Source organism: Sceloporus occidentalis, unplaced genomic scaffold, assembly GCF_023333645.1.
Source record: "Sceloporus occidentalis isolate IW3139 unplaced genomic scaffold, rSceOcc1.0.p SCAF_2, whole genome shotgun sequence".
Lineage (NCBI taxonomy): Eukaryota > Metazoa > Chordata > Lepidosauria > Squamata > Phrynosomatidae > Sceloporus > Sceloporus occidentalis.
The window spans coordinates 76,458,371-76,485,887 of NW_028316982.1; the positions used below are offsets into that span (position 1 = coordinate 76,458,371).

At 42.1% G+C, this 27,517-nt stretch overlaps 1 protein-coding gene across 3 annotated transcripts in view; it reads left to right on the forward strand.

Moving 5' to 3' along the window:
* Positions 1-643: 643 nt before the first annotated feature.
* The window catches only part of PLPP4 (phospholipid phosphatase 4), a 125,816-nt gene continuing 98,942 nt past the window's right edge, over positions 644-27,517 (forward strand). For all 3 annotated transcript variants that reach the window (XR_016280067.1, XM_089510052.1, XM_089510053.1), the window contains exon 1: positions 644-796. Coding sequence is in view for 2 of the 3 variants with exons in the window: in XM_089510052.1 (XP_089366178.1) it covers positions 741-796 (56 nt within the window). In the remaining variant the exon portion in view is untranslated. The remainder of the gene's footprint in view (positions 797-27,517) is intronic.

A 27,517-nucleotide genomic window follows, 5' to 3' on the forward strand; every position in this document is an offset into this window, starting at 1 on the left:
GTCAATGGTGTGTATGGGGGGCTGAGCCATGAGTTCCCACACCAGGTGAGACCAACCCTAGTGAAGTCAATGGTGTGTATGGGGGGCTGAGCCATGAGTTCCCACACCAGGTGAGACCAACCCTAGTGAAGTCAATGGTGTGTATGGGGGGCTGAGCCATGAGTTCCCACACCAGGTGAGACCAACCCTGGTGACCCTGGGAGTAGTGTTGGCACAGTGGCTGAATGGCAGTACTGCAGCCACAAGGTCCAGGGTCCACTCAGCCTTCCCTATCCCTTCGGTAGGTGGGTAAAAGGAGTACCCAGCTTGTTGGGGGCAATTGGCTGACAGGTTGTCAAGTGCTGGGGTAGTACTGTATAGGAAGGGCTCTTGCTGGGTGGCCATGAGGCCCCTCTGTGGGTGAGAGAGAGAGAGAGGGAGGGAGGATGGCAGTCCCTCAGGCGACTGTCTGTCTGTCTGTCTGTCTGTCTGTGGGCCCCACCCAAAGGGCGGCGGCAGCAGGAGGGAAGCCCTGGCTCTGGTCCTGAGCGAGGCTCCTCCGCACTTGGGCGGGAAGTAGAGGCAGGCGGAGGGAGGGAGGGGGCTGGCCGGCGGAGGGGCCCGGCGCCTGGCTCTGCTGCTGCTGCTGCTGCTGAGGCTCCAGCCCTGGCTGCCTCTTTCCATGGGATCCCCCCGCAAAGGCCGGCTGTGAAGCTCTCCTCCTCCTCCTCCTCCTCCTGCTGCCTGGCTTGGAGCGAACCATGCGGGAGCTAGCGCTGGAGGTCGGGGTCCGGGTGCTGCTCTTCGGCGTCTTCGTGTGAGTAGCCCAGAAGGACCAGGGGCTGGGCTGGGAGCACAGCTTCCCCCGCTCCCCAAATAGATTGGGACCCCCCCCCCCCCATTTCCATCCCCCCTTCTCTTCTCTCTCTCTTTAGATGAAAGGGGAAGGAAAGGGGGACAACTCCAGCCGCTCCGCCTTTCAAAAGAAAGACATCTGCTTTTGAAACTGGGGGGGGGGGGGGGGTTTGCTGCTAGAGAGCCAGAGGGGTTGTTGGACCAGGGTTCAAGTCCTCCCTCCTGGGGACCCCATGGGCGAGTCACACTCTCTCAGCCTCAAAGGATTGGTTTCATTGTTCGGGAGTCGTAGGGGGAAAAGGATTGCTTTGAGGGGGCGGCGAGGTTGTGTGGAGCAGTGGTTTGGGGCTCTGGGCTGGGATCCTGAAGGCTGGGATCTCGACTCACCCTCCTTGGGCACAGTCACACTCTCTCAGCCTCAGAGGGAGGCAAGGGGAAACCCACCTCTGAACCAATCTGACTAAGAAAACCCCGATTTAGGGTCAGAAATGACTGGAAGGCATACAGCAACAACAACAACAACAACAACAACAACCCCATGGTTGTAGGGTTTGGGGAGGCAGACGCTGGTAAATATGTTCAAAGAGTGTTTTCCCCCTTCTTCTTTGGTGTTCAAAAGCAGTCCAGGCACTAGCTCCTCAAATGCTAGTCTCTTCTTTAGTCCCATTCTTCAGTCTGTGGCTGTTATTCCCATGGAAAGAAAGGCACTCTGCTCATGCTCAGGGGTACCTTTCTCCATTATGTTACCTCACCTGCCACCAGAATGAAATCCTGCTTCTAGGAAGGGGAGGGGAGCCTAAAGAGACCCTGATGTTGTTCTTGTGGCTGTTGTGTTTTTCATCCCAAAACTACCCCAGGAGGACTTAGCATTGGGAGTCTACTTTCAAAAAGAAAAGAGAAGAATGCTCCTTCGAATGAAGAAAATAACTGGCTAACATTTGATGCACAGGGAAAAGAAAAGAAAGCACAAAAAGGTGTTTACCATTAGGGTTTCAGAAAGTGTTGGTGAGGCTGCTTGTGAAGGTGTGAGTTGGATTTCTTTTAGGCATGTTCTTTAAAGACCAAGGAGATCCTTTCTTTTTGATGCCTTTCTCTGTTTACTATTACTACCCAGCAAACCCATACATGTCTATTCCAAAGGAAGTCCCAGGAAAAGGATGGATTTCATAGATTTCATAGAATCGTAGAGTTGTACTGTTGCTCCTTGGCTTCCGAATCTTCCTTCTTTCAACAGATTTGCTTTCCCCCTTCTTCCGACAACCTGCTCCATCCTTCAACTTTTCCATCCCTTCTCCTCTCACCATCCCAACTTGGAGACTGCAGTCTTGTGCACCTTTACCTGGGAGCATTGCCCACTACTGGATACAAGAAGCTTACCAGGGGATTCAACACATACAAGCGCATTGCATCTCAGAAAGTGTGTTAGGCGCAGGTTGACTTGTTTCTGCTTTGCTTGAGCAATGTTTTTGGAGGCACCCTTTTCCCCAGGAAGACATAGTTTGACCAAGTGAATGGCGTGAAGGGAACCTTGTCTGAAGAGCCCAGGTGCTGCAGTGGGGACTTGGCTTTTCTCCTCCTTCCTTTTCCGTCTCCTCTGTGCCAGATTTCTGCTGAGGAGTTTCCCCTTGCCTCTTGCGGGAAGCTGAGAAAAATGACTGCGATGGAGTCGGAGGAGGAGGGAGGAGAAAAGAATTTTTGTTCGGCTGCTGCAGCTGTATACAGAGTCTCCCTGCACCATTGCTGAATTTTTGCTTTAATTGGCTGAGACACTTCAGTCAAGAGTCCCATTTGTTGGGATTGTAAAGGATCTGGTATCTCTGTGCCGGAGAGTTTCCGCTAGGTGTTTGGCTTTGAATAGTCCACGCTGTAGCTCAGGAGGGAGGGGGAAACTGTTGCTGGTTCTCCTCTTTTGCAGAGAACAGCTCAGGTGTGCAGGACAGCTAGAGGGTGGGGGTTATTTCCCCTGTCTTCTTCTAAAGTTACATCATGTAACTTTGAAATGGTGCAGGGTCTATTATTGAGACCTAGAGTTGGAAGGGACCCCAAAAGCCATCCAGTCTAACCGTGTACCATGCAGGAAGACACAAACAAAGCATTCCTTGTTTCCAATGACCATCCAGCCTCTGGTTAAAAACCTCCAGAGCAGGAGACTCCACTATGCTTGGAGGCAGTGTTTTCCACTGTTGAACAGCTCTTACCCAGTTGAGGTGGAATCTCTTTTCCTGCAGCTTGAATCCATTTCTCCATGTCCTATTCTCTGGAGCAATAGAAAAAAAGCTTGCTCCATCTTCAGTTTGACATCCCTTCAAATATTTAAACTGGGCTATCATATCACCTCTTAACCTTCTCTTCTCCAGGCTAAACATACCCAGCTCCCTAAGGACATGGTTTCCAGATCTTTCACTGTTTTATTCACCCTCCTGCAGACAAACTCCACCTTGTCCACCTTTTTTGTGAATTGTGGTGCCAAGAGCAGTCTTGGCGAGGTCTGACCAAAGCAGAATAGAGTGGCACTTCCACTTCCCTCCATTAAAACTCTCAGACAAAGAAAAGGACTACAAAATGATGCTAAACATAATAAGATATAAAGAAATCCTGTAGCATTTTAGAGACTAACTGAGAAAAAAAATTCTACTCAAAGCTTTTGTGGACTCCAGTCCACTTCATCAGATGCAAATGTGTTGAGCTGGGAATGGTTTGTCTCTTCGTTTTTAAAGCAAGAAGTCTCACCCTGCCACTTTCATTCTGCATAGTTTTTTTCTTGCAAGAGAAACTACTTTTCTCTATGGAAAGATTCAGGAGCTGTTTTCCACACAGAACACATTTACCTGTAGTAAAACTACAATGGAGCCATAACTGTAGTAAAAACACATGTACCTGTAGTAAATATTTGGAATTTTCCTTCCCATTAGTATCTGCAGTGTGAGCTGGGAATTGAAGGGGCTTGTGTTACTGGTGAAACATTTGAACTGCAGGAGTGCTTTCTTCAGATAATTAAAGTAACATAAAAGCCTTTATGGCTGTATTTTCCATTCTCTTACTCACATGAGCGCATGTGAGATTTCCCCCTGCCCTTTATATTGCCAGTCAATTAATGCCAGCCTCCATTCTCTAAATGTGCTGATAATAAAAACATACAGTGCAATGCTGTTAGGAACCACTTTTTTGATAAGTTAGCTCACACTGGTAATGCTTTTTTAGGCTATAAAAGCTCTGGTGCATATTTTGTCATTTCTGTTCTGTGCATTTGTAGGAGTCTTGTTGCTGAGTCTTTTTGCTGAGTAGAGGAGCTAGAACTGGAAGGAGGAAGGATAAGGGCCAAGATTTTTCACTGTCTAGGGATGCTCACCTTAAAAAACACACACCATGTAGTACCAGTGACAAATAACTGTGCATGTCTACTCTTTCATATTCATGTGTATTCAAAGGTAAGAACCCTTGAAACATTCAGTGTGCTTTGATAGATGACCACATCAGATAGTAATAATTAGAGTCCTAGTTATTTTATCAAATTAAGATTAATTAAGATCTTACATCATGACTCTGTTATGTGTCTAGTTGTGTATCCTGGCTTCAGCTAGTGGCTCTGCATGGTGAAGCACATTCTTGTACGCATGAGACATGTCCACAAGGTTCTGTGCTGGTTATAGGAACATAGCTGCATATGTACGCTTTGCTCTCATTTGCCAAATGGGACAAATGTGTTTTGGATTCAGATGCAAGATGTGGAATCTATTTTGACATGAGTATAAAAAAGCAATGAGTAAGCAGTTGCTCCTAAATTGAGATACAATATTAGGATTAGTCTTGTTTCCTTCTACGAGATGTTTTGGGTGGGTGGGAGGAGGAAATAAATCTTCAATCTCTATGGGTTTGGTTATTGGAGTGAGTTGATAGTAGACCATGATATGTACCTGTATTACCCCTCAGGTCAGATGCATTGGAGGTAGTGCCAATGCAGGAATGCGGAAAGTTGATGGCTCCAAATGTTGTTGGATTACAGCTACCATCATAGCATTGGCTATGCTGGTTTGGGATGATTGGAGGGCACCTCGTTCCTCATTCTTGCTATCCAAGATGAATGGAAGATGACAAAATCTATGGGAGCAAGGCTGTTGCTGTATTAAACGTACAACTGTGGGGCTGATTCCTCATTCAGAGATGTTTGTTGTATGTCCTGTATCAAGGAACACAGAATATAGGGTGGTCATTATCATAGAGACTTTAGAATCATAGAATCATAGAATCATAGAATCTTAGAGTTGGAAGAGACCACTAGGGCCATCCAGTCCAACCCCCTGCCATGCAGGAAATCCAAATCAAAGCATCCCTGACAGATGGCCATCCAGCCTCTGTTTAAAGACCTCCAAGGAAGGAGACTCCACCACCTTCCGAGGAAGTGCATTCCACTGTCGAACAGCCCTTACTGTCAGGAAGTTCCTCCTAATGTTCAGGTGGAATCTCTTTTCCTGTAGCTTGCATCCATTGTTCCGGGTCCTGTTCTCTGGAGCAGCAGAAAACAAGCTTGCTCCCTCCTCAATATGACATCCTTTCAAATATTTAAACAGGGCTATCATATCACCTCTTAACCTTCTTTTCTCCAGGCTAAACATCCCCAGCTCCCTAAGTCGTTCCTCATAGGGCATGGTTTCCAGACCCTTCACCATTTTTGTCGCCCTCCTCTGGACACGCTCCAGTTTCTCAATGTCCTTTCTGAATTGTGGCGCCCAGAACTGGACACAATATTCTAGGTGGGGCCTGACCAAAGCAGAATACAGTGGCACTATTACTTCTCTTGATCTAGACACTATACTTCTATTGATGCAGCCTAAAATAGCATTGGCCTTTTTAGCTGCCGCATCACACTGTTCACTCATGTTCAACTTGTGGTCTACTTGGACTCCTAGATCCCTTTCACACGTAGTTTCATTCAGCCAGGTGTCACCCATCCTATATCTGTGCATTTTATTTTTCCGCCCTAAGTGCAATACCTTACATTTCTCTGTGTTGAATTTCATTTTGTTAGCTTTGGCCCAGCTTTCTAGTCTATTCAGGTCATTTTGAATCTTGATCCTGTCCTCTGGGGTATTAGCTATTCCCCCTAATTTGGTGTCATCTGCAAATTTGATAAGTATGCTCCCAATCCTGTCATCCAGGTCATTGATAAAGATGTTGAATAGCACTGGCCCCAGGACAGAGTCCTGTGGGACCCCACTGGTCACTTTTCTCCAGGATGAAAAGGAGCCATTGTTGAGCACCCTTTGGGTTCGGCCGGTCAACCAATTACAGATCCATTTAACAGTTCCTTTGTCTAGCCCACATTTTACAAGCTTGTTTGCAAGAATGTCATGGGAAACCTTGTCAAAGGCCTTACTGAAATCAAGATATACTATATCCACAGCATTCCCTTCATCTACCAAGCTGGTAATTTTGTCAAAGAAAGAGATTAGATTTGTCTGGCATGACTTGTTTCTCTGAAACCCATGTTGACTTTTTGTGATTATGGCATTGCCTTCTAGATGTTCACAAACTCTCTGTTTAATGATCTGCTCCAGAATCTTTCCTAGAACTGATGTCAGACTAACTGGACGATAATTGTTGGGATCCTCTTTTTTCCCCTTTTTGAAGATGGGGACAACGTTTGCCCTCCTCCAGTCTGCTGGGATCTCTCCTGTTCTCCAGGAGTTTTCAAATATGATTGCCAATGGCTCCGATATTACTTTTGCCAGTTCTTTTAATACCCTTGGATGGAGTTCATCTGGTCCCGGAGACTTAAATTCATTTAGATTAACAAGGTGTTCCTCTACTATCTCTTTACTTATTCTGTGCTGAAATTCCCCTATTCTGTCCTCTGCTCCATTATCCTCAGGTTGAGCACCCTTTGCCTTTTCTGAGAAGACTGAGGCAAAGAAGGTGTTGAGTAATTCTGCCTTTTCTCTATCTCCTGTTTAACTTGGATATAAAGGATTTAGCCTGGATATAAAGGATTTAACCTGGATATAAAGGATGGGATGCATTTGCATTGTAGAAATAAAGCAGTTTACTTTAAGTGCTGTATCTCCACTCCAGAGAATCCTGGGATCGGTAGTTTTACCAGGTCTTTAGCCTTCTCTGTCAAAGGGTGCTGGTGCCTCACAAAACTACAGATCCCATGATTCTGTAGGATGGAGACATGGCTGTTAAAGTGATGTCAGACTGCATTATTTCTACATTGTAGATGCACCCCTACCATTAGTGAGCAGTTTCTGGCCCTGCAGAAGATGTTGGGCTGCAGCTCCCATCATCTCTCATCATCAGATGGCTGAGAAGAATTGCAATTCTGTAATACTGGGAGTGCAAAGGAAGTTGATCCTACACTTTTTTTTTTAAAGTATGATGCCTTTTTAATTAGCACTGATAGTCACATCATCTCATTCTTGCAGAGCTAACTGGAGATTTTTGGTCAGTACTTTTTTGGTGACTAGTGGGACGAGAAGTTTACTCAGTAAATATTGATGCCTGGGACTATTGAGCTAACATGCTCTTCCAGTAGTTGTCTGCTGTCTAGAAAAGCCATTGGAGTCTAGTTGCAGTCTAGCCAGTTGCAGTCTAGACAGCGTGAAGAAGAAAGATTCTATCTCTCTACAACATGAACCTCCCAGCATGTTAAGATCCTTGCAGAAGGGCTTTCTTTCATTTTTACCACTATTACAGGACTGTTTGGTGAGGACACAGGAGAAGGCCTTCAGCTCCTCCTTGGTTGTGGGTTTTCCTTCCATGGGATGCTAGCCCATCCCTATCTCCTTCCACTGGCAAGAAAGATCTTTTTATTCAAACAGGCATATAACAATTAATTGGCTGCATTGCATCTTTTAAAATATTTTAAAGGTGTTTGTACACAGTAGTTTAAACTGTTTTGTTACATTTTAAAATTATTTTTACACTTTTAAAAATGTAAATGGTGTTTTAATAAAATAACCTATTTGTGTTTTAGCTTTTTTATTATCGTGTTTTCAGTTTTAGCCTTTTTGTAACTCCTAGGGATGTTATTCTTCATTTGTTTTCTTCTCAAAGGAAGCAATGATTTGGAAATTATCTTTCCATTACATGAAAGCCAAAATCATGCAAAATGATGGCTATTTGCAATTTGAGACGTATTCTGCATTAAATCTGCACATGGTGTTTTGCTTAAAAAACAGCATTTTTCTGTAGGAAACAGTGTTTTGGCACAAAAAGAAGATTTCTGTACAGAAAATAGGAATTTTGAACAGAATAAATCCAAAGTATGAAGATTCTCTTCAGTCCAGGATTCATCTTGTTAAGGTTTCTCAACACTCAAAAAAATTATTTTTCAAATATTTTCAATTAGTATTTCCAACCCTTCAAAGCTGCTTTGGATTCCATGCCAAGAGAAAATGTGCAATATTAAATGAATGAATGAATGAATGAATGAATGAACGAACGAACAAACAAACAAACAAACAAACAAACAAACAAACAACTATCAATGTGTTTAACAGAAGGAAAGAAATATATGAAAATAATAAAAGCTCTTTACCGCTGCTGCTACTACTTTACATCTGCTTTACTGTCTGGACTCTCACTTCTGCAGCTACTCCTTGGAAGAAAGACTTACCTCCAGTGTTTGGATGCCTTAAAACAAAAGACTTATCTCCATGGATTAGATGCCTTAAATATTGTTGACTAAAGATCTTTTAAATAATCTCATACAGTTATAGTTACAGAAGGAGGGGTGACCTATTCTTCTATATTAATTAATTAATTTTATTTATTTATATTCCACCTTCCTCCCAGTATAGGGACTCAAGGCAGATAACAAAATTTAAAACAATCCAAATCAAAACAATACAAGGCATTAAAAATAAAATGTTTAAAAAACAATTCACAATTTTAAAAAGTTAAAAACATTACATATTAGAATTTAAAAAATTCTTACACAACCTTATACAGCACCTATGTCAGTGCGAGAAAGCCTAGTGGCATAAAAATGTTTTTATCTGCCTCTGAAAGGAAAGTAGGGATGCAGCCAGCCTGGCCTCTCTTGGGAGGAAATTCCAGAGCCTGGGAGTAGCCACTAAGAAGGCCCTCTCTTGTTCCCACCAAATGTGTCTGAGAGGGTGGTGGGACAGAGAGTTGCAGTTATATGTGAATTATTTCTTTACAGATATACATTAGGGCAAAACAGACTGCCTCTTCTGAAGTCAGATTAGGGCTGCGACATGGAGCGGCAAACTGCCACTCTTTTTTGCGTTGGCAAAAGCTGGCTTTTCCATCCTGCTGTGGTGGGAATACGGCTTTAAAGTGCTCTGGTGGTGTGCGGCATATAAATGCTGCACCACTGGAGCACCTGGAAGCTGGCCCCCCATGTAAATGGCCAGGTGGCTTGAAGCCGGTTCTGAGCATCTTGGGGGCATGAGATACTCTAGCTTAACTCAGAAAATGCACATCTGGCACCAGTGCAGGGCTGTAGCAAAAAACAAACAAAACAAAAACAGAAAGGAAGGAAGAAAGGAAGAAAGAAAGTGGACAACTGCAATGGATGTAATTACACCGTAGACAAACCAGATAGTCCAATGGGGAGCATGGGGTGAAGGAGGCATGTGGGGGGAGAAGGGGGCACGTGGGGTATCACTTGCATGCTGAAGTTCCGTATGGGTGGAGCATTGCACATGCAACTGTGTGGCTGATCAGACAGGTGGTCATGCAATAGGGTGGCATCTGGGTGGAGGTGGAAGTTACTTGGAGGTTGCAGGTGGTGTGTTGTGCATGCATGGTGGGGAGATGACAAAAAAAAAATTACCCAGTGGTGCAGCTTGATGCTGTGCTGTGTAGTCTGCCCATGGGTATTCACCCTACCTTGGGAGCAGGCCATGTGGACAGCAGGGTTTTGACCCTTTTTTGGAAAAAGCAGGATTGAACTGTTTTTTCCTGCCTTCTGCTCCAGCCCAATGATAGATCTTTGTACACTCATCCCTCCATATTTCTGGCTTTGATATTTGCGGATTTGATTATTCACAGATTTGATTAATATGTTATCTCTAGGAATGTCTAGGTCCTCCAGTGCAACTCTTTGGTCAACTTTAATTAAAAGTTGCACTGAAAGACCTAGAGATTCCTGGAGAGAATACACTACTAGGCCTTTGTGGCTCCTCCAATGCAACTCTGTGGTCTGCGTCTGTCAGATATTGACCACAGAGTTGCATTGGAGGACGTAGAGATTCCTAGAGGGGTGTCCTCTCAGGTAAAACATGATGTTTTTGTTATTTGCAGTTTTTCCATACTCACAGGGGTCTTGTGCCCCTAACCCTAGTGAATATGGAGGGACAAGTGTACTTATGAATCTTGTCTAGTTCCTTCCTAGCTGCCCTTCCATGTCCTAGACTTCTGATTTCTGACTGCACTTTCCCTTCTGATTAATGATTGAGTCAGAGTATGGAAAATCTCGAACAATTTCAGTGTCTTCATTATCTACTTTAAAGTTATATAAATCATCTAGGACAGGGGTAGGCCACCTTTTTGAGCCGGGGGCCGGGTTGCTGTCCCTCAGACAACTGGCCAAAGCCAAAAAATAAATAATTAAATAATTTTTTAAAAATTTAAATAAATAAATAAACCGGGGCAAATGTAGGACAACATTTTCAAATGGTGGACACTTTTTTTTAAAAAAAGTGGAGGACACACAAACAAATTTGCTGATTTTTTTAAAAAATGTTAATATAAATGCATGTTTCTGAGGCGTCTATAGACAACTGCCCCCCTTGCCCCTGCGTGCGAGAGGCCATAGGCCCTGGTGGCAGTCAGCGGCAGGACTGGGCTGGGGCCGGTCCCAAGGCCTTGCCGGGCTGCATCCGGCCCGCGGGCCGCAGGTTGCCTACCCCTGATATAGGGTCAGTCTGCTTGTTTTCTTAACATTGAACCGTAAACCTGCCTTTACACTTTCTTTCTTGACTTTCTTCGGTAATCATCCCAAATCTTTGCTATTTTTTGCTAATAGTATGGTGACATCTGCATATCTTATATTATGGATGTCCTTTCCTCCAGTTTTTATCCTTCCTTCCTTTGAGTTTAATTCTGCTTTACATATGATATGTTCAGCATACACGTTAAACAGATAAGAGTGATAAGATGTAACCTTGCCCGACTTTCATTTCCAATTGGAAACCATTCAGTTTCTCCATATTCTGTCTAGATGGTAAGTATCCTTTTGTATTGAGTACAAATTATGCATCAGGAGAATCAAATGTTGTGGCACAGCCATTCCTTTAAGAGGTATCCAGTTTTTCATAATCTATACAATCAAAGACTGCTATACAGACTGATTTTATTCTGGAATTTTTGATATGCTGCACTATCCAATATATGTTTGCAATATGGTCTCTGGTGCTTCTTCCTTTCCTGAACTTGGACATCTGGCATTTCTTGCTCTATATATGGTACAGTAAAAGTGTTATGCTATAAAATTTTTGAGCATCACTTTGCTTGCATGGAAAATTAATGCAATCACCCTGTGCTTACTGCAGTCACTGATGTCTCCTTTCTTCAGGATTAGAATGTATATTGAGCATTTTCAATCTGTAGGACATTGTTTTGTTTTCCATATTTGTTGACAGATTTTAGTTAGAACTCAAGTAGATTCTGTCTCTGTAGCGTGAAGTGTGCATTCCCACCAGCATGGAAAAGTAGTGTCATTGGCCTTTCTAGTATAGTGTTAGTTGTAGCAGCCTTTCTAACTTCATGTCCTCTGAATGTGTTGGCCTACAGCTTCCATAACAGTAGCTGGTATGGCCAGGGTTTATGTCATCCAGGGGATGATATTAATTGTGTTCTGAAATGTGAAGTCGAAAGCTTTCATGGCTGGCATCCATGGTTTTTTGTGGGTTTTTCGGGTGATGAGGCCATGTTCTAGAAGATTTTCTTTCTGATGTTTCGCCAGCATCTGTGGCTGGCACCTTCAGAGAATGCTTGCCTGGAAAAAGTGGGTCTATATATATTGTGTGAGCCTGGGAACGCAGGAGTGATTTGCATGTGTATTGTTCTGTGCTGATGGCCGGCCTCAGGCTGGGAGGCTAATGCAAAAGAGGATTAATGTCTGCTAATTGGTGAGGGTGGGTCTACTCTGAATACCAATTTTCTCCTCAAGATTGCAGTCGACAGCAGTCTTTCTCAGCTTTGCCTGTATGTGGCAGGTATCAGCTACATGCAAAGAATGTAGCTCTGCTATTCCCTTTGTTTACATGATCAGTGTGTGTTTCTAAATTGACAATTATCACAAATATCTCTGTGACTTCCTCCAACTTACAGTTTAATGACTTTCCTTGATACTTTATTAACTTGAAAATTGATAGGTGAGAATAATATTCTAATTAGATCATCGTGTTCTGGGAGGGAGGATTAAGCATATAGTTCATCCATATGTGGTTATGGTGGAACCACAATACATACTGTTGATTAAGCCCTGGCATCTCTATTTGTCTTGTATTTATTTTAAAAAATTGTATTGTGATTAGGTAATTGTCAGCTGGATTTGGCCTTAAAAGGTTCCCTCTGATATGTTTTATGAAAAACGAACAATGCTTGATAAATGTGACAGCTTCCTGTTAAGATATTTATTGAGTTGCTCTATAAAAGTCGCCCTGTGTAATTTGGTAAGGCTAACAAAACAAAAAATGGCACCAGAATTTGTGTTTGGATTCCTTCATTATAGAAATGATACACCACTAAGCATGGGTTTAGGCAACATGATTTTAATGATAATTACAATATATGATTAGAAAGCTTGCTTGTTAGCTGAATATAGAGTCAAAACAAAATCAGATTTCTGCTTTCACAAGGACTCATGCTGGTAAGTGTTCAGGTTTCCATGACCTAATCACCATAGGGGGTATGCATGGATTCATAGCAGAATGGATTCATAGCAGCATCTTTCTGCTGTGTCATACGCTGCACTGGGCATATGTGTTGGTAGCAGGTGAATGAGCAGTCACAGCATAATGATTATGAAATTAAGTTATTCCCCCAAATTATTTAATTGATTTGATATGCTGCCTTTCTCCTGGACTAGGACTCAGGGTGGCTCAAAGAAGAAATCAGTTAAAACCTAACAATACAATTTTAAAAACAATTAAAATCATGTAATCTAAAACAGTGTAAAATTATTTTTAAAAGATACAAAAGTTAAAGAATTGCACACCACAGTAAGAAGTTTCCCTGAGAGTGATTACATTTTAAAAGCCTACTTGGCAAAAAAGGTCCTGGCTCAATCAATCAATCAATCAATCAATCAATAGCTTCGGCTATTGCTTCACTATGTGGACTTTGTTTTCATTTATCTCATGGAAATGTGAATATATTTTGCTGTACAGTTTCCCAACATGCACACTTTCTTATATATTTTCTTAATGTACACAGTACATTTTCCACCCCCATTGATAAAAGCAAAGTAGTGTCCATTTTTCAGAGACAGACACTTTGAGTTGCATCTATTTGTGTGTATTTCAACAGGAAAAAAAATCCCCTGCTTGGAGTTTATTTTGCAGTGATTAGAAAGTTGTAGATACATGCAGACTTAAGTTAATAGCCTCACAGACCACAAATAGGATCAATTCATTTAACAAGCCACTTAATACCTAATGAATAAGGCATGAGCAGGCTCCAATAATATTTTTTTTAATGATAGATTACAGGATAACGTCTTTGTTTTACATCATGATCAGTTGTGCTTTATCGTGAAAGGAACAAGCTAAGGCAAGACTTTTGTTTCTGTTTTTCATTAATCACATCCTGTATTGCCCAAATGTGAGAAATTGGTTATAATTAACTATGGTTTGAACTTTAAACTGGAGGTTATGAAGCAGGTTTACTTACTTAAAATAAAGCATTTGGGTTTGGGTTTTAGTGTTAGATTGTGATTAAATAAAATTATAACTGAAAGAAAGCTTCCAGTTTCATCCTTCTGGGCAGGGCAAGGCAGGGCAGGGGAGAGCATGCAAATCTGAGACCTGCCTAGGTTCAGTTCTGTCACAACAAATTGTGGTTTGTTGTCATGATTGAATGCAACTAATGTATATAAAATGATTTGAACAAGGGTGTGTAGTCAACGGCATCCCCATGCTTGGTGTTACATGGTGTGTGGGATGAGGGTGGCTGCTAAGAGGGGCTGGCCATGCAAGGGGGGAGGGGAGGGGAGGGGAGGGGAGGCTCACCCCTGCTTAGCCTCAGTGTGGCTCCCTCCTCACTAAGCCAGGAGGGATAGCCCCTCCTCACGAAGAAGCCATGTGGAGATGAAGCCAAGAGGGGCAGCCCCTCCTTTGCCTCTGACTGGCTTCCTTGTGAGGAGGGAGCCAAGAGAGAGGTGCTAAGACAGGTGAACTTGCCCACCCTCCTTTCTCACTTCCTTGGCTTCCTCCTCAGGGAGAGAGCCACAGCAACAAAGAAGAAAGGACGTCTGCCAGCACCATGCCCCCTGCAGTGGGAGGAGGGCCCTACTGTGTGTCACCCCTCTTCTGTGGTATCACCCAGTGCGGTCTGCACAAGGACGTAGCCAGGATTTTGGGAAGGGGGGGTCAAGACTAAGTGCCACCATTTTGAGAGGCTAAGAGCCCCCCCCCAAGACACAAAAAGAGGGTCGAGCGTTTACCCTGGACACCTTGATGGCACCACTTTAACTTCCGTTATGGCTTCGTGCAATGGAATCTTGGGAACTGTAGTTGAGTCATCTGTCAGGTGCCACAACAAACTACAAATCCCAGCATTTCACAACATGGAGCCAAGGGCAGTTAAAGTGGCATCAAACTGGATTATTTTTTCAGTGCAGATGCAAACTGAGTCCTTTCTCTGAAGGTGTTATAAGACTTTATACCTTTATACATTTAAAAACTATTAAAATCACAGTAGGCTCAGAGTGCTACAGAATCATGGAATCATAGAGTTAGAAGAGACCCCTAGAAGGGCCATCCAGTCCAACCCCATTCTGCCATGCAGGAACTCCCAGTCAAAGCATCCTCAACAAATTATGTAATGGAGGTGTCCATCTACATTGTAGAAAGATATACTATAGATTAATGCTATGGAAAATCACCACCTTGAGTCTGTATATTGGGAGAAAGGCGGGATATAAGAAAATAACAACAACAACAATATCTGGGTATTGTAGTTTTGTGAGACATTTAGCCTTCTTTGTCAGAGAGCTGTGGTGGCACAACATACTACAAATCGCAGGATTTTCCATAGCATTAAAGCAGTGTCGAACTGGATTATTTCTGCAGTGTGCAGCCTTATTAAACTGCAGTTCCCATCAGTCTGTGGTGCTGCTGGATGATGGGGCCTGCAGTCTAGCATTGCCTGGAGCAGGGCCATAGGACTCCACAGCCACGATTCATCATCTTAGATTGATTCCATATATTAATTAATTAATCATAAAAACATAGAGTTAGAAGAGACCCCACGAAGGGCCATCCAGTCCAACCCCATTCTGCCATGCAGGAACTCTCCATCAAAGCATCCCCATTGACATGCTGAAAAAGGACCAGCTAACTGTATTTTATTCTATTTGTCTTTCAAAAAAGAGAAAAAATAAGGCTGGAAGGAAGCCTCTTGCCTTTTTGCATCACAGACCCACCTCTTTTTTGTTGTTGCAAAAATCCAGAAATGACTGTTTTTGAAAACATGAGTCCATTCTCAGGAGAAATGTCCAGAGTAGAGAATAGAGTTTATCGCATGGGGGTTAAACCGCTCCCCAGCGCGTTCTAACGGGGGCGAGCGGGGGCGCGCACGGAACGCGATGGGCACCGGATGGGGCCCAAAATGCGACTTTATCGCACGGGGGGACGACGATGCCACTGCGCGTTCCCATCGCGTCCCAATTCGGTTCCAGAGGGCGCCATTTCTGGGGATGCTTTGAAACAGTTCCCAGAAATGGCGCCCTCTGGAACCGAATTGGGACGCGATGGGAACGCGCGGCGTCGGCGTCCCCCTGTACGATAAAGTCGCGTTTTGGGCCCCATCCGGTGCCCATCGCGTTCCGTGCGCGCCCCCGCTCGCCCCCGTTAGAACGCGCTGGGGAGCGGTTTAAGCCCCATGCGATAAACTTCTCTGAGTCTCCTTTCTCTGGACTTCCAAAATCCCAAACTGACCCTGAGAGCATCTGGTCTGACCCCCAACTCAAGGAAACTTGGAAATCCTGAAGGTTTAGATCAATTACTGAATTATTGAATTATACAAGGCATAGTGGTCTCAGGGTTTTGCTGAAGCTCAGTATGCAGAAGCACAACATTATTTTAAAAATATTGTGCATTAAATTACCTTCAGTCTATGTCTATGAGATGCATATGAAACATACATGGATCCCATCTCCCATTATATCCCATTAGACATACTGTATATAAATATACCAAAATCTGAAAAACTCCAAAATCAAAAATACATCTAATCCTCAGCATTTTGGGTAAGGGATATTATTATTATTATTATTATTATTATTATTATTATTATTCTATATTGTACATGGATATAACAGCTAAAAGTTAGAAGTCACCTTTTCTTTCTTTTATATTTCCTTTTAGAAGCTTCCTTCCTTCCTTTTTTCTTTCTTCCTTTCTCCCCTTCCTCTTCCTCCCTTTCTTTTCCTTCTTTTCTTCAGTTCTCCCTCCCTCTTATTCTTCCTTCTTTTTTCCCTTCCTTCTTCTTCCTTCTTCTGCAAAAGCACAAGGGAGGAAGGGGGAGGAGGAGGAGGAGGAGAAGGAGGAGGAGGAGGAGGAGGAGTGGAAGCCGGACTCTGAAGGAAACGAAAGCGAAAGGAGTCACAGGGACTCCCTCTCTCTCTCTCTCTCTCTGAGCTTGCAACTGGCGTTCAAGCTCCTTCCTCCTCCCTCCTCCCTCCCCCCTCCATTAAAGCCACCGAGCAGAGGGAAAAGGGGAACTTTTGTTTTGTCTTTCCTCTGTTCCCTCGCCGTGGTTTTAATGGAGGGGAGGGGGGAGGAAGGAGCTTGAACGCCCCCAGGGCCTGATAGGGGGGGTTCCGACCCCCCAACCCCCCCCCCCCCCGGCTACGTCCTTGGTCTGCACCCCTCTACCCCCAAGCGACACCACTACCAATAGTGTAATAATTATTAAAGTATTGAATATGAAGAAGTACAGTGGGTCCTTGTTATCTACTGGGTGTTGGTTCCAGGATCCCCTGCGGCTAACAAAATCAATGGATGCTCAAGTCCCATTAAATATAATGGCATAGCAAAATAGTGTCCCTTATATAAAATGGAACATCGAGGTTTGCTATGTGGAATGTATACTTTTAAAAAATATTTTCCAGCAGTGGATGCTTGAATCTATGGATAAAAAAAATCTGTGGATAAGGAGGGCCGATTGTGTTACTGAGTTTTGTATTATGATTACCTACCTGTAGGTAGTTGCTTTGGCAGCATAGGACAGGCTGTTTTGTAAATTTTGTAGGCAGCACCTCAGAAAAACAAAGTGAAGAAGCCTTTCCTTGCCATTTTGGGCCTTTCTGTGTTGAATTGCTCTACAGTATCCTATAGTGTTTTTGTTGTTACAAGGGCCTGTTTGGAAAGTATTTGTTTAAAAGCACTAGATGATTGTGAAGTTGAAGGCTTTCATGGCCGGCATCCATAGTTTAGTTGCATCTAAAAACCACTAGATGATTATTTCAACAGCTATGTCTGTCATCTTCCCTACAATTGTTTGCATCGTATATATGTTACCCAAAATGCAAGGGTCCTGAGAGGGCACCCAAAATCAATATACAAAGGGGGAATTTAATGAGATCAAATGACAGCTGCAAGAAGGCTTTGGGTGACTAAAGCCAGGGCAGACCTGTGTATAATGGTTCCAAAAAAATGAACTTGCAGAGTGCAAGTTCCAAATGGTTTTTATTTAGAAATAAAGAAATGACCACTCATGCAAGAACATTAGCTATCATACATGTTTAAGAACTAGTGATATAAAGGTAGTAGTTAATAGTGACTTAGAGCTTTTAGAAGAGGGTAATACTGTACCAGGTTCAGGTGCAGAGTTCTAATCTGGTATGGGGGAACACAGTGAAGGGAGCCTGGCTCAGCACTCTGCCTGAGGATTGTGGGTGCTTTGTGTGTTCCAAAGAGTCAAGGTAGATATAGACAGGGTTTTTCTCTAACCTCAACTGAGACTGAATTGGCACTGCCCAAGTGGGCACATATATAATACACTTTATTAAATAGGGCAAAACTATTGTTCTCAGACTGGAATCTGCCTTATGCTGGCTGTGTATATGTTCATTGCTGGCAAAAGTCCTTTTTTTCCTGTATATTTAGCATCCATAGGATATGAATGCTTTTAGTAACCATGTCCCATACTTAATAAAGAACAGAAGTGGGTTTTCACACAGATACAGCTATAAGAGATGAATTAACTTCAATCTTTTTTGCGTATTCAAGTAGAAAGGAAGTTGAGAAATAAAAAATAGGATTCTTTATTAAGGTAGTCTATCAAATTCATTGCTATCAGCTTTTGCTGGATCAGAAGACTGAATTTAATGAGAAGGGATTTGCAAATTATTACTGTTTTCCCATACACTTGTAGGAGTCTGACTCTATAAAACACACCGGAGAGAAATCTTCTATTAAATGCTCCATCTGTAGTGGGTGACAGATATCGTTTTTTTAGATGTATAAAACTTGTCTGCCCCTTCTCTCATCATCTGTGATAGGAATTACTTGATGGTCAAATTGTACTGAAGAAGCCTTCTCTTTTGTACATACAAAACCCTGGGCACTAGGAATGCAGCAAAAGATCTTCTTTCTTCAGCCTCTTTCTGACCTACAGATGAGGATGTGTGCTGCTGACTAATGTTGAAGTGCTGATAACATGTTTCAGGGGAAAAACTTACTGATCCAGTGTTATTTTTTCTAACTGACACTAGCGATGTTATTCTTTTTCAACAGGCCTGGGGAACTTTTGGACTCCAAATGTAGATGAACTACTCATTTGTACCTGACTACTAACCAGGGTGATAAGAACTGCGGGTTTAACAATATCTAGAAGGCTGCAGTTTCCCAGCCCTGTGTTAGATGGTGCACACATCATGTGAAATTATTGAGTGCCCTCCCATGAAATGTGTTTTCCCCCTCACTGTGGCAGTCTCTCTCTTTCTCTCATTTAGTGTGAACAGAGCTCCAGAAAAATGTTTCATACAGATAAAGAGATCATTTTCAAAACATGATTCAACACAAGCTGGTTTTGACTGGCTATTATTGTGTGCCTTCAAGTCATTTTGATTTATGGAGATGCTAAGGTGACCCTATCAAAAGGATTTCTTGGCAAGTTTCTTCAGAGGGGGTTTGCCACAGCCACCCTTTGAGGCTGAGAGAGTGTGCCTTGCTCAAGGTCACCCAGTGAGTTTTTATGCTTAAGTGGGGATTTGAACCATAGTCTCCAGTGTCACTGTCCAGCACTCAAACCACTACACCACACTGGCCCTCCTTCGCTGGCTAGCCTTTGTTGTTTCTCAGTGACACCAAGAAAACATACACACCCACATGTGTAGATGCAGTGCACACTAGTTTTAGGCATATCTTTGGGTTAGAGGTGGGACTGTGCTACTGTACTAAGTCCTTTTAGTAACAAAACTGTAAGCAACTGTTGGAGACAGTATCTCCTTCATTTTATTAAATAGTAATTAATGACCTAATTAAAACTGAGTATGAGAAACTCCTATGAACTTAATACAATCTAATGGTGAAAGTTATCCCATGCTTCAGAGTGTTCTGTGACTGAAACACATTGTCCTTGTATGACTTATCTTAAGTTAAATGGCTTAAATAATATGACAGTACTTGGAACTAAGGGGCTCTACAGACCACCCCTAAGGGGCGGCCTGCAGCTGCCCTTTTTTATGCCGGATCAGGGCTGTGGTAACCTCATGCCACAGCCCTGATTTGGCCCTTCGAGGTTGTGAAAAGGAGCCACTAAAAGTGGCTCCCTTTTGCATCCTTGAAAGGGCACCATAGTTGCATTGCTGTGGCTACGTGACACTCCTTCGGCACTGTGTCATATGGGCACAGCACTGGAGGAGCACCATGATGCTACACACTGTGTGGAGCGGTGTGCAGCATCATGATGCCCTGGGGTGGAGTCAGGGCATACATCATCTGGATGCGACACCCCAATTTCACCCCAGCCGGCCTTAATGGCAGGTCTGAAGAGAGCCTAAGGGAGTGGATAGCCAGCCAGTACACACTTTGGGAGGCAGAATGTTTATTCTAGTGCACCTATTTAGTGACCAGCCAGACACTTATTTCGATATTGCCATGCTTTGTAAAGATTATGTGGGGTGGCAAGTCCTGCCTTGGAACAGTGGGCTGAATTAAACTACCTCTAAGACATTTGATTCTTAAGATATGGGTAGTATTTAGAAGACCCAACAGTGATCACAATTATATTCTATATGCCATAGGAAGGCATTGCATATGAATGCAAGACTTTGAGATTATGGCAATGCTAAATCAAAACATCTATTTATATTTATTTAGTTTAGCTATTTGACAGCAGACTTCTTAAGGAAAAATGTTCATGGTTACACTATGGTTTCAGAGCATTGTGATGGTCAGATGCAGGATTGTGGGTTTCTTTTCACGTTTCAGTTCATGGTTAAAGATAAGTGATGCTGAATGATGGACTTGATTTCAAGTAACAATATTTAAACATACTTGTCACATGGAGAGGGAATTGAATGTATATTCCATCCAACACACATGCTTATGAGATACATGAATAATGGAAATACACCAGTGGTGAAGAATAATTAGCATTTTGCTGTGGTATAGCATTTCACACAATCTTGGATGTGTACAAGAATGTTATTTCATGACTTTTCACATTTAACTTCTGTTACCATGTCTAGAATCTAATGTTGATTAAGGTGACTTTGGCTATTGATAAGAATTGTTTCATGAGCTGATTAGGAACAAAATCATGTTTTATCATAACTTGTGATCTTCACTGATTGTGAGGTAATTTGTAGTAGAAATGTCATTCAGGGTAATTAGATTGTGCTTTAAAAGCAATAAGTTGTTTTAACAGCTTCCCTTTGAGATATGATTAACACATGATTAAGGGTCATTATGTCCTTATGGATCAGTCCATCCTATTTGCATACTAGAAAATCTTGAACTTACAATGGCAAAGTGGACCATATTGGAAAACACTGCTGCTTTTTGGGGAGTGTCCCATTGAAAAAAATAATACCCCAGAATATTCTGTGTTACTGACATGTAGTTTGTTTTGTTTTATGTTTTCTAAACCCTACTGCAGACTCTTTCCAAACTCTGTTTGCAAGTGTGGAATACTAAACTTGGAACTCCCAACTGAAATATCTTTTTGTAACTTGCTTCCCGCAGAAGTCTGACTGGGGAGTGTCATTATAGGACCCCCAGATGGCAGTGGAAGTAGTTATATATGTGATGCTTGGAATTCCTGTGGCTATTCTTGTTTTCAAAGACCATAAAGTTCTTGGCAGCATTCATACTGCAGAAATAATCCACTTTTACACCACTTTAACTACCATGGCTCATTTCTGTGGAATTCTGGGAATTATAGGGTTTTTTAAAAACATGTTTAGCCTTCTCTTTCAGAAAGCTGTGGAGTCACAACCAACTACAATTCCCAGAATTCCAGTGCATTGAGCCATGGCAGTTAAAGTGGTGTCAGACTGGGTTATTTTTGTAGTGAAGATATAGCCCTTGTCTAGCTTCCTGATTTGTGTCTCCTTGAAGCCACCCATGACATTGTCATTAGATTGTTAGATTGCAATGTCATTGTCAGCCAAGGTGCTTATACTTTTTCAGTTATCCTATCAACAGTGAAGTTACCAAGGGCTCTTGTTAAGACAAGGCAGTGAAATGGATTTTGCAAATAAATGAGATATTACAGTGATATGTCTTTAGGCAGATTTCTCTTTCCCACTCAATTGTCTAGATGTCACAGTTGCAATGCACTGTATTCAAGTATGCTTTGTAGCAGCCCACGGCCAGAAAAGTAGCTAGTTTTGTTTTGTACAGATTGATTGGTGTTAGCTACAACTGCTTCCAGTTGCAATCTTTATGAGTTGAACTGTATTCTAGTGTGTGCTTTTATTTGGAATAAAGATTTTAGTTCATTATGTTGCAAAATAGTGTGAACAACCTTTCTCACCCTGGTAGGATAAGTAAGATGATCCTGGTTCCAAGGTAGTTCCATGTTATCACTAAGTTTTATTGTTTTGCTTTTGCAGTAATCAGTTTTTTGATTTATAATAATTGAACCAATAGCCCATACTGTGAACCTGAAAAAGACAAAAGACTTCCAATTCCAGCTACATAAAGAGGGAAAGTTGCCCTTGTGTATTCAGCAGCGTGCTTTGAAATCCAAAAGCCATAGGGTCTGGGGTTTAGTCAATAGCATTCAGATGGTTAGTCATTTTGTCAGTTGTTCTCTTCTTGCCTTATCAAAAATGGCCCACCTGCAACATAAGACACAAGTTAGAGAACACATAATGCTCAGATTCAGGAAGATGTTCTTCCGCAGAATCAGAGAAATATATCTGCAAGAGAAAGGACAAAGAACAGCGAGATTATTAGACAACGGCATGTGTACTTACTACAAGCCATCAAGGCATATTTATATACTTCCATTGAGACAGTGTTCTGCTAGCAGTTAAAGGGTCACCATAATTACAAGTGTGTTTAGCCATGCTAAATTATATTTGAGATTGTAACCAATTTGCTGTGGAATTCTGAGACTCTATAGGAGATACTGTTTTGAAGATGCTGTTGTCTTCAAAGCTAACTGCCTAAAAGCACCAAGAGTGAAGCTTGTATTTTCCCTACCATCAGAGCATTTCAGTGCCTTCCTGAAATCTAAATCAAAGTATTAATTATGATTTTCATTTAATTCCACAGACTAGTAAACTATTTGCTTATCCTAATTCAACAGGAGGACATTTTTTTTACCAGTTTTCTCTAGGTCCTTAGCATTTAAACCCTACAGGTGCTTACAGAAAAAGAATAATTTATGGATGTCAGCCAAGACCTATGCATGTTTACTCAAAAGTAAACTCTGGTAAATCTAGTGGTATTTAGGCAGCCATTAAATGCCACTGACGTGAGAGTAAGCCCAGCTAAACTGTGTGGGATTTTGTTCTGAGTACACAGTACATAGGATTGTACTGTCTTACTTGTGCTAAGGATTACAGCTCTAGTTTAAAATTTTTCTTCATTTAATAATGTCTTTATCTATGGCAACAATATAAAATAATATGGATTCAAATGGCAAGAAAAGAGATCCCAGGAAAACATTAGGAAGAATGTATTTACTGTAAGAACTGTTCAGCACTGGAAAGGACTGCCTTGGAAGGTGAGGGAGTCTCCTTTGGAGGTTTTAGAACAGGTTGGATGGGCATCTTTCAGGAGAGCTGTGTATTCCTGCATGGCAGGGGATTGAACTAGGTGGCTTTTGAGGTCTCTTCTAATTCAAAGTTTCTATGATTGGATGAGAAATACTTAAATTATAATGCATTAGAATGGGGCTTGTGTTACCTATTATGATACTACCCTGATTTCAAGGGGTAATGGTGGAGAAATTTCAGTATGTTCTGATTTTTAAGTTGTTCCTCTTTTTTTGACATCTTATATTTGTTGTTGGTTTCTTTTTCATATATAGGAGCTTATCTTATTAACAAATAAGATGGTTTACCTCTTTGAATTCAGGATCCTGGATACCCCCAGATGTTATCATACCTAAATCGCCACCTATGTAGCTGGGATGTCACAGCCCAGATGCATGCTGAGTCAAAGTCTCACTCAGCTGGCCGGTTTTTGAAGCCGGAAGCTTCCCAACTTTGAAAAAGTGCTGTCTGAGCAAGGCTTTGACCCAGGATGCATCTGAGTGGCATCCCAGCTAGATAGGCGGTGATTTAGATATGATAACATCCGGGGGCATCTCGGATACTGAATTCAAGCCGGAAGAAGTAAACCAGCTTATTTGTTAATGGGATAAACTCCATATATTCACTGAAGTGGTATTAATCAGGAATCATTTTTTTTTTTAAAAAAAATTATGGCCTGTTACAGACTGCCAAAATAAAGCTGCTTCGGGTCTCTTTGGAGGTATGCTGTTTAAATGATGCATGCATCCTAAGAATCCGGAAGCTGCACCAAAGCTGCACTCCAGTGCTTAGGAATGGAGTGTGGCTTTGGCGCGACCTCCGGACTCTTAGGACCCATGCATCATTTAAATAGCATACCTCCAAAGAGACCCCAAGCAGCTTTATTTTGGCAGTCTGTAACAGGCCTATGATTATGCAAAAGATAGTGATTAGGCTTATTTGTTCACTGTCTCCCACATGAGGGTAACACCCTGAAAAAGGACAGAAGTTTGACTGTATTAGGATTTGCATTTACACTTAGCCAATTCTGCAGATGTGGCATGAGGTAAACCCTGCAAATTTTGAATCTAGGGCTTCAATATTGAGTCGTCAACCAACTCAGGTTTAGAATGATTTTCCTAATTTCCAAAGGACCAACAATCTTGTTAACTACTCTGCTGTTATCTTAGCTGCCATTTCTGCGTTCTGTTCCACAATTTATATTTATATAAATATAAATTCTGAGAAAGATTTTTCTTTATAAAGCTGAACCTCATTCCAGGCTTCGTAACTAGTGTGTGTGTCACCTGTCTATCGGCTTATAGTGACTCCATGAATTTCATAGGATTTTCTAAAGCAAGGGTTTATTGCCACTTCCATCCTCTGAAATGTAATGTCCTCTCAAGTTTAACCTACAACACCTGATATTTGTTGGCAGTCTCCTATCCAAATATTAACCAGGGCTGACCCTGCTTAGCTTCCATGATTAGACAATCTCCTGCCTTTAGGGTATTTAGGCTCTACCAAAGCAAAACCTAATCTGTGTGTGTGTGTGTGTGAAACAGAGAGAGAGAAAGAGAGAGAGAGAGAGAGAGAGAGAGAGAGAGAGTAGTTCTTACAAAGCATCTGCAAACCTTTGAAGGAGGAAGCAACCTAAGAATGAAGTATTATAATGTGGGCAGAGGAAGCCCAGGAGGATTATATTTACATTTATGAGGCGGAAATACAAATTATAAAACAATGGCAGGACTTTGTTAGGGAGCAGCATGTTGCTTATTCAAAAGTTCTTTCCAAGTAGTACTGGACCAAATATTTCAGTGGTTCTTTTTGAACCATGTGTGAACTTATGAGGGCAGCTGACAATGCCTCTGAAGATGGATGGATTGGGAAAATAATGTGTGTGGCATTGAAAAGGGATGTGGTGCATTTTGCATTTACCCTATTAATTCTAAGAAGTGGTCAACAGATCTCTCTTGCTGAACTACCATTTTGAAAGACTGTGCATGTGAGGTTCTTTTGCAACCTGACCCTGTAGGTATATGAAGGAATTCTGCCAGGCTGTGACTCTCTGAAGGAAACACTCCATGCAGTTACCAAGCATTCACAGCTTTGGAAAGTCACTTACATGAAGAAGATCCCTCTGTAGCATTAATAAAGTCAGTATACAGTGCACCTCATATAGATTTCTTTTGAGTTTCTCTATTTCTCCTTCCTTTGAAAGTAACAGAGAAAACACTTTGCTTTCCTAGGAAGACAAATAATTTTAATGAAATATATTAAGTGTTTGGTTTGGTAGGGCCTGATTCAGTCTGATCATGTAAGCTAAGTAGGGTCAGCTCTGGTTAATAATTGGATTCATTGGACAGCCAATGAATAGCAGGTGTGTAGGATATATTTGAGAGGAAGGAACTGGCAAAAACCACTTGCCTAAGAAAATCCTATGAAATTCACGAGGTCACCATGACAGGCAACATGCACACGCTAGTCAGTAATTTTGGAATGAGGCTTAGCTTTATAAAGAAATACCTTACTCAGAAGGCCCTAAACTATTTCTTTATAAATAAGTAATCCCAAGGAATAAAGGAAAGTGGTGTCAAAAATGAAGCCCAGGGCTTCCTTCTGCTTGCTGGCTGAAATAACAGAAATGCTGATAGAATGTACTGAGCTGTGAAGTGGGTCATTTGTCAGGGAATACCCAAGAGAACTCTGTCACAACTTGAAAACACATGTAAAAGCATCCTGGAGGGTAGTGTTACCCTTCCCAGTTATGAGGCTCTAGCCAGCCTTACCCTTTATGATCACGTATTCAGCAACTGTGAGAAGAGGAATGGGTAGAGCTCCTTGCCACAAAGAATGATCCTAGGCAAATCAGGACACTGTTTTTCATGGTAAAGTACTGTATAGTGTGACTTAGTAACCCCTCATTCTTTCAGTGCAGAATTTGGAAAGCTATTGCTTAATTGACTGCAGTAGTTCCAAGGCATGCCAACATAGCTATCTGCTGCTATTGTTACAGTGTTTAAAAGTAGTATATCATTTTTCAAAAGCAATGAAATCTGTGTTACAAAGCTGCTGGTCTGTGATTCAAAACACACTCTCCTCCCACCCACTTCATCTTTGTCGTAATACTCTCCCATGAGAAAGCGGCATTAGCCAGCATGAACCAGTAGCATGAGCAAATGCTGACATGACACTTCACTTTTGTCACTTACTGAGGCTACAAACGCAGCTTAAAAACTTTAAAAATGCACTGCAAAAGAAAGGAAGTTACCCCTCATCAGTTTTACATGCACTGTACCTTAATTTGTTGTAGAAGGACATTTATTACAAGCAGTTAGTTACTCCTAAACTTTCTTTCTTTACATGAGGTTTGTTTCAGTGTGTTAACTGAATCACTTTTAGTGAACTTGACAGCCTCTCAAGAGCCAGTAGCAGGCGCTGGTTAAACCACTGCAAAGAGAAGACAGCCTGGGCAAGACAGTTTTAATGTGAATGTGTCTTGGTTAACAGAAGAGTGATCTGATAATCCTGCCTCTGCAGTAGTATTAAAGCTCCAGATTGCAACTGTGGACCAAGTGCTGAAGCACACTCCAGAGTGGCTGACCTACTTGGGAGTATGAATGAGAGCACCCAGGCTGCAGAGCTACCATCTGGCTTGCTCGAGCTGTTCCCTTGCAGGAAGCACAGCAGATTCTGGGATACCTGGGGAGAAAGGAATGGATGTTTACTGCCCTAATGCTGCCTTTTATTCCTTGTCTTGAAAAAAATTCATCCTAGTCAGTGAGTCATGGGGCAAAAGAACTAGTTTTTTTATTTTTTATTTTTACAGCTCAGTCAAAAAAAGGAATAACACCCTCAAACTTTGCAATGTATGAACCATCTGTAGTGGATATGTTCCAAATGCTTGTCACCAGGAAATGCTTTTAAGATTGGGATAGGCTTGGGGAACCTGGGTCCTTCTAGATGTTGTTGAACTTCATCTCCCCAAAGCCCAAGCATCATGCCCAATGGTGATGCATGATGGGGGAAGTTCAGTAACATTTGGAGGGTCACTGATTCCTCACTCCTGGATTAGGAAGTCTCCCAAATATAGCCAACCTGTATTTCCCTTTAGATACGAACCATTACTTCTTGCTTGCCTCCATTGTAAGAAAACTGCTAAGGAGACGGTAATAAAAAGGGAATAAATGAGCTTTGTTGGGTGGGACCCCCCCCCCCCCCCTTTGAACTCTTTTGGTCCAATTGCTCATGTCTTTCACATTGTAAATAATGATGCTTAGCAGTAGCAGTTCT